Below are 10,477 nucleotides of genomic sequence, written 5' to 3' on the forward strand. Positions count from 1 at the left end.
AAACCCATTATGTTTATGCCAGTAGAAATCACTTTGAATTAAATGGATTGGAGGAAGAAAATTGAGATGAGAATGAGGTAGCGAGAGATAGAGAGGGAGGGAGGGGGTGAGAGAGAAAGAAGCAAGGAGAGCGGGAGATAGAAATAGAGATAGTGAATCAGAGATATAGGTGAGGAGTGAGAGATATAGAGAGAGGGGAGGAGGAAGAGAGATAGATAGAGGGATGGAAGGAGAGAGAGAGGGAAGGAGGTAGACAGAGATAGAGAGTGAGAGACAGAGAGGGATGGAAGGAAAGAGAGATATAGTAATAGGGGGAAGGGGATAGACCGAGAGAGAGAGAGACACACATACACACAGGTGGATGGAAGAAGAGAGAGATAGCGATAGAGAAGGAGGTAAACAGAAAGGGGGGAATGGAAGAAGAGAGCGAGCAAGAGAGGGGGGATGGATGGAGAGAAGGAGAGAGAGAGAGAGAGATGGATGAAAGGAGAGAAGGTGGAGAGAGAGAGAGAGAGAGAGAGAGAGAGATAGGGATGAAGGGAGAGATGTGATTAGAAAGGAAGCGGTTTCTCCTTTGTTTTATTGACAGAGCAGAATCTGATATAATTGCAGGGAGAGAGTAACACTGGGCAGCTTTACTGTATCAATGACATCACTATAATACGATTGCAAGCTCTGTGGCCCAGTCACTCTAGCAATCTAAACACACCTCCCCCTTTAATAAGAAGGTGAATGTCTGAGAGGTGATCTACGTTTACATCAATGCAAAAATGTTCTATGAATATTAACTAACTTGATCTGCTTGTATTAGTTCGTATTATTATTAATAAGCCCCTATGGGCCCCTGGCCTGTGTTTGTACGCTGCTGCCGGTGTGAATGGTCAGATTGCAGTCTCCTTGCGGGAGCAGATGTGGTCCATGAAACAGACAAGGAGCTCTGTATATTGCTGGCAGGAGCTGGGAGGAGGGGGGCTCCCTGTATACAGAGCTTCCTTTATACTGCACTAAATAAACACAGCAGGCAGGCATCTCATTAACCTCTTCAGTGCCACATACACCGCTGACACATAACACAGACTCCAGACACAAAGAGGTTAATCTATCCATAGTGTGAGTCTATCAAGGTCCAACCGAGCCCCTGATCATAGCGTTACTTACATCTATTCCATCTTTGCCGGGAATTCCTGGGGGTCCTTGAGGGCCCGGGGGTCCTGGTGGTCCAGCTCTCTGTGAAAAGACAAAGTGGTGATAGTGACTGTCTATCCATGGAACAAGGCCACAGGCTGTCTAACAGGCTATAAGACTGGCTCTGAGCATGTAGTGCCCTGAGATTTCAGTTATTAAATCGATCAGGGTCACAATGGACACCAAGGACGAAAACAATAAAGTCAGTCTGATCTTTTAACTGAATTGGGGATTTTTTATAATTTGGTCATTTTTCCAATTCTTCTGTCAGGCCACAAAATGTCAAACTGTCATGAATGAGCCTCTTGATGGCTGAAAATAGTGTGTTTTCACCTGTAGGTTACTAGTAACGGACTGGAGTCCTGCATGGGGAGCCATGCTGGTTAATTAGACTCCATGCCTGACCACCAGCATGTGAATTATTTAATAATCTGTGCCCCCTCCCGAATAAACACGGATCACTATACAGGCTGTGCCAGACACAGGATCCAAACAGTGCTGAATGGGGCGAAGGAAAGTAACATCTGACAAAAAGATTCAATGTTTCTAGGTAATAAAAAAGGGACTTTAATTCTTCTGTGAGGAACGTGTTGGTCAACACCTGATTCTGCATTCCCAGCTCACTATATCACACCATTCCCAGCTCACTATATCACACCATTCCCAGCTCACTATATCACACCATTTCCAGCTCACTGGATCACACCATTCCCAGCTCACTATATCACACAATTCCCAGCTCACTATATCACACCAATTCCCAGCTCACTATATCACACCATTCCCAGCTCACTGTATCACACCATTCCCAGCTCACTATATCACACCATTCCCAGCTCACTGGATCACACCATTCCCAGCTCACTATATAACACCATTCCCAGCTCACTGTATCGCACCATTCCCAGCTCACTATATCACACCATACCCAGCTCACTATATAACACCATTCCCAGCTCACTATATCACACCATTCCCAGCTCACTATATCACACCATTCCCAGCTCACTATATCACACCATTCCCAGCTCACTATATCACACCATTCCCAGCTCACTATATCACACCATTCCCAGCTCACTATATCACACCATTCCCAGCTCACTATATCACACCATTCCCAGCTCACTATATCACACCATTCCCAGCTCACTATATCACACCATTCCCAGCTCACTATATCACACCATTCCCGGCTCACTATATCACACCATTCCCAGCTCACTGGATCATACCATTCCCAGCTCACTGGTTCACACCATTCCCAGCTCACTGTATCACACCATTCCCAGCTCACTGTATCACACCATTCCCAGCTCACTATATCACACCATTCCCAGCTCACTATATCACACCATTCCCAGCTCACTGGATCACACCATTCCCAGCTCACTGGATCACACCATTCCCAGCTCACTATATCACACCATTCCCAGCTCACTATATCACACCATTCCCAGCTCACTATATCACACCATTCCCAGCTCACTGGATCACACCATTCCCAGCTCACTGGATCACACCATTCCCAGCTCACTATATCACACCATTCCCAGCTCACTAAATGACTATTTAGAGTTTACACATCCACCATCCAATTCTATACTGTGATCCACAGAGGGTATTATGGATTGGTGGAGGAATTGAATCCATGGTACCGTTTCCATACGGGAGGAGGGAGGCAGGTTCCTTTTTATTTATAACAGGGACTAGCAGTGGTCTCGCCAGTTGGGAATTCCTAAAGATCAGAATTACAATATAAAACCATACGTTTATTAGTAAGAAATTCCCCATTGCATGGTTTCTAGTGACGCTTTGTGTGATAGAGGAGAATTTCTGGTACAATCTGGCATTGATGGTGAATAGCCCATGTACTGTCCTGAGTACTCAGTCTCCTTCCATAATAACCAACACATTCCTCAGAGCTGCACAATGAGGGCATTGAAACGTGTCACGCTGAGAGCCATCAGGGGAGAATGGGGCTCATGGCTAAAACATAACTCAGGTGTACTCACTAAATAGTGAAGCATGATAAAAAAACCAACACAACAAATTGCAAAACGTCAATGTGGCTAAAATTCTCATATCCCTTAGTTTTTCCAACTTGACTAGTCTGGTTTAAATTTTTAAATTTGACTTTCATTTTACCCTAATCCACTCCTTACAGAATAAATCATAATATGACTTGCTAAACATACGTACATGGAGAATTCTTCCATGTTTCTTTATCTAAAATGTGAAATTAAAATTTGCAACAAATAAAAATGTAGTCAATAATCCTGTAAGTCTGCAAGTAATGGCAGTCTCAGGTCAGTCACACACAGCGTGTGCAAGTAATGGCAGTCTCAGGTCGGTCACACACAGTGTGCAAGCAATGGCAGTCTCAGGTCGGTCACACACACTGTGCAAGCAATGGCAGTCTCAGGTCGGTCACACACAGTGTGCAAGGAATGGCAGTCTCAGGCCGGTCACACACAGTGTGCAAGGAATGGCAGTCTCAGGTCGGTCACACACAGTGTGCAAGGAATGGCAGTCTCAGGCCGGTCACACACAGTGTGCAAGGAATGGCAGTCTCAGGTCGGTCACACACAGTGTGCAAGGAATGGCAGTCTCAGGTCGGTCACACACAGTGTGCAAGTAATGGCAGTCTCAGGTCGGTCACACACAGTGTGCAAGTAATGGCAGTCTCAGGTCGGTCACACACAGTGTGCAAGGAATGGCAGTCTCAGGTCGGTCACACACAGTGTGCAAGGAATGGCAGTCTCAGGTCGGTCACACACAGTGTGCAAGTAATGGCAGTCTCAGGTCGGTCACACACAGTGTGCAAGTAATGGCAGTCTCAGGTCGGTCACACACAGTGTGCAAGGAATGGCAGTCTCAGGTCGGTCACACACATTGTGCAAGGAATGGCAGTCTCAGGTTTTTGTGGTAGACACACATGCTACAGGTAATAAGATCCCTAAGGGGAAGCAACGAAAAGGCAGTATCCTATACCCCAATAAAACATGGGATATTTCCACGCTTCTAGTATCAGGCACACAAGATAAACCAGATTAAATATCACCAAAATCAAATATGGGCATTGACTGGTCTCTTCGTTCAAAACCCACGGTTCACAAGGCATCACTATGTCCAGGGTGGCCGGAAAGGTTCAATTCACACCTTCCTGCCAAATGTGTCACAGTGGCCCTCATATTGGCCTTTGAAGCCCAGACCCAGTGCGGGCCGCGCTTTCACCCAGTCGAGGGCTCTGGCTGTCCCTGAGTTAATTATTCCTGATGGATGTGGGTGTCAGATCTCTGGCTAATGTGCACGGGATGGAGTAAAGCTGAACTAACAACTTCAATATCACACAGACAAATACAGCCCCAAAATACACCATTTATAAACCCAACGCACGGCTTCTCTACAACCTAAAATTTGAAGAAACAGACTCCTTTTATCCCTTAAATTCCCAACCAGGCTCCATTTTAAGAGACACATCCCAGGTATTAGAAAAGCAGGAGCATGGAAGGAATGGCGTCTCTTACCTGCCCTCTCGTTGTCACCAGATGCAATATTAAGAGAAGGACAAGCGTTGGGAACCTGGCCATCATTGCTCAGCACCTTCTCCCCACTGCGGGCTGCAAGCTGGCCTCCTATTCCCTCTGCAACGGTCTCCAAGCCCTGAACCAGAGATGTCCCACTCCAGATTAAATTCAGTCTGCAGGTCCTGGGAGCCAGGGGGCTTCAGAGATCTGGAGGTGGAGAGAGAGAGAGAGAGGACACTGAGGGAGGGGGACCAGGAAAGCCCACCTATGAATGGGAGCTCTCATTTATGCCAGTGATTGGCAGCTGGACCCACTGGAATGCAAGGAAAACAGAAAGGGGGGCTTGTTACCCAGCCTCATCCCGCAACTTACACTGCGCACTTTTAGAGTGTGAGCTTCTGGGGCAAGGAACACTGAGGCAAAACTCAGGCCCTCACAAGAAACCAAGTTATTATTGCCTTCACCCTTAAAGTAATTCACTAAAGTGTAAATTGTTGGGAATGTAACATTTTAGGACAAAATAGCCCAAACTGAAAACAAAGCTGGAGTCCGATAATTTTTTTCATATCAGCTGATGGCCTGAAATTTGATTTAACCCTGTCAGTATTGTTTTAGTCAGCTTGAGACTGGAATTAATAAAAGATCAATATTTTCCTAGAATACAATGTTCTATGTGTTTTACACCCAGCTAGCTGGTGGAGTCCACTGTATGCCCATACCTGACAAGTGTCCCGATTTAGGAGAGACAGTCCCTATTCCGAGCCCAAATCCCTTTGTCCCTCTTTTCTAGAAGCTCCATATTGTTTGTGTGTCTGAGTGTATAACAGAGCTCCACAGCAATAATACTCCCAGTAATGTGTCTGAGTGTATAACACAGCTCCACACCAATAATACTCCCAGTAATGTGTCTGCGTGTATAACAGAGCCCAGAGCAATAATACTCCCAGTAATGTGCCTGAGTGTATAACAGAGCTTCACAGAAATAATACTCCCAGTAATGTGTCTGAGTGTATAACAGAGCTCCACAGCAATAATACTCCCAGTACTGTGTCTGAGTGTATAACACAGCTCCACACCAATAATACTCCCAGTAATGTGTCTGCGTGTATAACAGAGCTCCACAGCAATAATACTCCCAGTAATGTGCCTGAGTGTATAACAGAGCTCCACAGCAATAATACTCCCAGTAATGTGCCTGAGTGTATAACAGAGCTCCACAGCAATAATACTCCCAGTAATGTGCCTGAGTGTATAACAGAGCTCCACAGCAATAATACTCCCAGTAATGTGTCTGAGTGTATAACAGAGCTCCACAGCAATAATACTCCCAGTAATGTGCCTGAGTGTATAACAGAGCTCCACAGTAATAATACTCCCAGTAATGTGCCTGAGTGTATAACAGAGCTCCACAGCAATAATACTCCCATTAATGTGCCTGAGTGTATAACAGAGCTCCACAGCAATAATACTCCCAGTAATGTGTCTGAGTGTATAACAGAGCTCCACAGCAATAATACTCCCAGTAATGTGTCTGAGTGTATAACAGAGCTCCACAGCAATAATACTCCCAGTAATGTGTCTGAGTGTATAACAGAGCTCCACAGCAATAATACTCCCAGTAATGTGTCTGAGTGTATAACAGAGCTCCACAGCAATAATACTCCCAGTAATGTGTCTGAGTGTATAACAGAGCTCCACAGCAATAATACTCCCAGTAATGTGTCTGAGTGTATAACAGAGCTCCACAGCAATAATATTCCCAGTAATGTGTCTGAGTGTATAACAGAGCTCCACAGCAATAATACTCCCAGTAATGTGTCTGAGTGTATAACAGAGCTCCACAATAATAATACTCCCAGTAATGTGTCTGAGTGTATAACAGAGCTCCACAGCAATAATACTCCCAGTAATGTGTTTAGAAATCTTGTTAATTTATAACAAGATACATTGTTCTCGTTATAAATTAAATTTTAGTTCTATGAATGGTTATTAGTAAGGAAAGGCCCACCCCTCGCCACATCCCTAAATGATTACCTCAATGTCCATATGAAATGTTGGGGGTATGTGTGGCATTGCGGAATGTCTGCCACCTGCAGGGTTAAAATGTAATATACTTTATTAAGGACCCAATGCTACATGAGCTGCTCATTGAAAATACCCTATATACCAGCACGGAATGTCCTGTTTATTAACCCTTCCTATACCAGCACGGAATGTCCTGTTTATTAACCCTTCCTATACCAGCACGGGATGTCCTGTTTATTAACCCTTCCTATACCAGCACGGAATGTCCTGTTTATTAACCCTTCCTATACCAGCACGGAATGTCCTGTTTATTAACCCTTCCTATACCAGCACGGAATGTCCTGTTTATTAACCCTTCCTATACCAGCACGGGATGTCCTGTTTATTAACCCTTCCTATACCAGCACGGAATGTCCTGTTTATTAACCCTTCCTATACCAGCACGGAATGTCCTGTTTATTAACCCTTCCTATACCAGCACGGAATATCCTGTTTATTAACCCTTCCTATACCAGCACGGAATGTCCTGTTTATTAACCCTTCCTATACCAGCACGGGATGTCCTGTTTATTAACTCTTCCTATACCAGCACGGGATGTCCTGTTTATTAACCCTTCCTATACCAGCACGGAATATCCTGTTTATTAACCCTTCCTATACCAGCACGGAATGTCCTGTTTATTAACCCTTCCTATACCAGCACGGGATGTCCTGTTTATTAACTCTTCCTATACCAGCACGGGATGTCCTGTTTATTAACCCTTCCTATACCAGCACGGAATATCCTGTTTATTAACCCTTCCTATACCAGCACGGAATATCCTGTTTATTAACCCTTCCTATACCAGCACGGAATGTCCTGTTTATTAACCCTTCCTATACCAGCACGGAAGGTCCTGTTTATTAACCCTTCCTATACCAGCACGGAAGGTCCTGTTTATTAACCCTTCCTATACCAGCACGGAAGGTCCTGTTTATTAACCCTTCCTATACCAGCACGGAAGGTCCTGTTTATGAACCCTTCCTATACCAGCACGGAAGGTCCTGTTTATGAACCCTTCCTATACCAGCACGGAAGGTCCTGTTTATGAACCCTTCCTATACCAGCACGGAAGGTCCTGTTTATTAACCCTTCCTATACCAGCACGGAAGGTCCTGTTTATTAACACTTCCTATACCAGCACGGAAGGTCCTGTTTATTACCCTTCCTATACCAGCACGGAAGGTCCTGTTTATTAACCCTTCCTATACCAGCACGGAAGGTCCTGTTTATTAACCCTTCCTATACCAGCACGGAAGGTCCTGTTTATTAACCCTTCCTATACCAGCACGGAAGGTCCTGTTTATTAACACTTCCTATACCAGCACGGAAGGTCCTGTTTATTAACACTTCCTATACCAGCACGGAAGATCCTGTTTATTAACCCTTCCTATACCAGCACGGAAGGTCCTGTTTATTAACCCTTCCTATACCAGCACGGAAGGTCCTGTTTATTAACCCTTCCTATACCAGCACGGAAGGTCCTGTTTATTAACCCTTCCTATACCAGCACGGAAGGTCCTGTTTATTAACCCTTCCTATACCAGCACGGAAGGTCCTGTTTATTAACCCTTCCTATACCAGCACGGAAGGTCCTGTTTATTAACCCTTCCTATACCAGCACGGAAGGTCCTGTTTATTAACCCTTCCTATACCAGCACGGAAGGTCCTGTTTATTAACCCTTCCTATACCAGCACGGAATGTCCTGTTTATTAACCCTTCCTATACCAGCACGGAATGTCCTGTTTATTAACCCTTCCTATAGCAGCACGGAAGGTCCTGTTTATTAACCCTTCCTATACCAGCACGGAATGTCCTGTTTATTAACCCTTCCTATACCAGCACGGAATGTCCTGTTTATTAACCCTTCCTATACCAGCACGGAATGTCATGTTTATTAACCCTTCCTATGCCATATTACACCAGCAGTAGCCATTTCCCTTTAAATGATATATAATCTGCTTATTTCCTTATGATTTAAACACCTATTTATCTGTACCTGTAGTCATTACGATACTGTATGATGCTTGGCACTGAAATATTCCAAGGGAAGGGGTTCACCCTGAAATTAGGGGTGTTGAACATAAACCGTGAGAATAGAAAATGGAGTAAAAAAGCCCACATAGACTTAAATGTCAATAGTATAGAATGATTTGTGCCGAATAAAACAGCAAATATGGAAGGAAATGGTCCATTTAGTATCATAGACTAAAATGGCACTCATGGCAAGCAACCTGTGGCCCAGCTTCTTCTATCTGCAAGATTCCTGTGGTTCCTGACCCAGGGGGATCTCAATCCTGTAAAGGCACCTTGGACCTGCTTTTATAGAGCTAGACACGGCGCTATTCCCTGAGCTTCGCCATTTATATTTGATATACAGATTTAATATTTTCATGCTGATAGAATATTGTCCATAAGTATACTCTGTGTGTACTCATTGTGAGGTGTATTGTTTGTTTGTTTTGCTTTTCATTTGTGAGTATATTTAAGGTGATAGGGGAAACAACTGTTAAACACCCTCACTTGTTTTACTAGAAGCGCCAACACACTGTGCAATCTCTTCTTGTGATTGGTGCACTCAATAAAGTTAAATGGTGCGCATGACATGTGTGGCTAATAGAATAAAATGACACACGTGGCAAGTTCCGCGTATTAGAACGCAACATGTGTGACTAAAACAATGCTATGGCCTGAGTGTTACATAATGCGGCTAACATGCAATTAGACATATCTGTAATCGAGTCCCGGGACAGACTCCTCGCTGCAGCCAGAACCTCCTACAATGGGACCATAAAGCTTAATGATCAGTGTCCAATCCATTTCTCATAGTGAGGCATTGAGGACATGTGGCACCATGATCTGCCAGCATGGTTATAAAATGAATTAATATTCACGTTATAAAGATTCATAACAATCTATTCTACAGCATAAAACTGAAGATTTGGCGGGGCCTGAGCGCCGAAGTGAACAGACGCAAGAGAGAGCAGCTCCGTGCCCTAAACGAAGATTATAAATTCATAATATCACCCCCCTTTCACCCAGACCAAAGGACACTACCCCGAGATTATATGGGGGGAAAAAGGGGAAGAAAACGATCCCACACAAGCCAACCTCGGGGCTCACGATTGGGGAGATGTGAAGGCAAACTCGTGGCGACAGAGATTTAAACATGGCGGCGCTGCATGGCGGGTGCTCGGACTTCTCCGAGTAGGTATCCGATGACATGGAGGAAGAATATGTGCCGACTCCTAACCCCAAACCAAAGACGAAGCAGCGTGGAGCCGGGGGAGACTCGGAGCCTGTAACCACAGCGGTCCTCAAAACGCTACTTGCGGACCTACAGAAACACATCCACGAGGATGTCACAGCGCTCCGCGCAGATATACAAGGCCTGACGGGCCGCATCACCAATCTGGAAGGAGCCTCACAGGCTCAAGACTTAACCGGCTTACAACAATCCATACTGGAACAGCAGAACCAGCAATATGAACGCCGCCTCGCGGCACAAGAAGATTCCAGACGGCAAAACAATATTAAGATCAGGGGAGTCCCTGAAGAAATTCCGGAAACCGAGTTGCCAAAAGTCATGGGGCGCCTATTGCCAGTAATCTTGACACACAGACAAGCCGAGATTCCTGCCCCAGAGGGAGACTTTAGGGTCCCCAAACCAGCCAACGCTCCAACAAAAGCCACAAG

At 44.9% G+C, this 10,477-nt stretch overlaps 1 protein-coding gene across 1 annotated transcript in view; it reads right to left on the reverse strand.

Moving 5' to 3' along the window:
* The window catches only part of COL9A3 (collagen type IX alpha 3 chain), a 52,456-nt gene extending 47,483 nt beyond the window's left edge, over positions 1-4,973 (reverse strand). The window contains exons 1-2 of the mRNA XM_063459581.1: positions 4,716-4,973; positions 1,159-1,227 (exon numbers count right to left, since the gene is read on the reverse strand). Of these exons, the coding sequence (XP_063315651.1) occupies positions 1,159-1,227; positions 4,716-4,781 (135 nt within the window). The 5' untranslated portion in view covers positions 4,782-4,973. The remainder of the gene's footprint in view (positions 1-1,158; positions 1,228-4,715) is intronic.
* Between the last annotated feature and the right edge of the window lie 5,504 nt (positions 4,974-10,477).

This window comes from Pelobates fuscus, chromosome 6 (assembly GCF_036172605.1).
Source record: "Pelobates fuscus isolate aPelFus1 chromosome 6, aPelFus1.pri, whole genome shotgun sequence".
Classification (NCBI taxonomy): domain Eukaryota; kingdom Metazoa; phylum Chordata; class Amphibia; order Anura; family Pelobatidae; genus Pelobates; species Pelobates fuscus.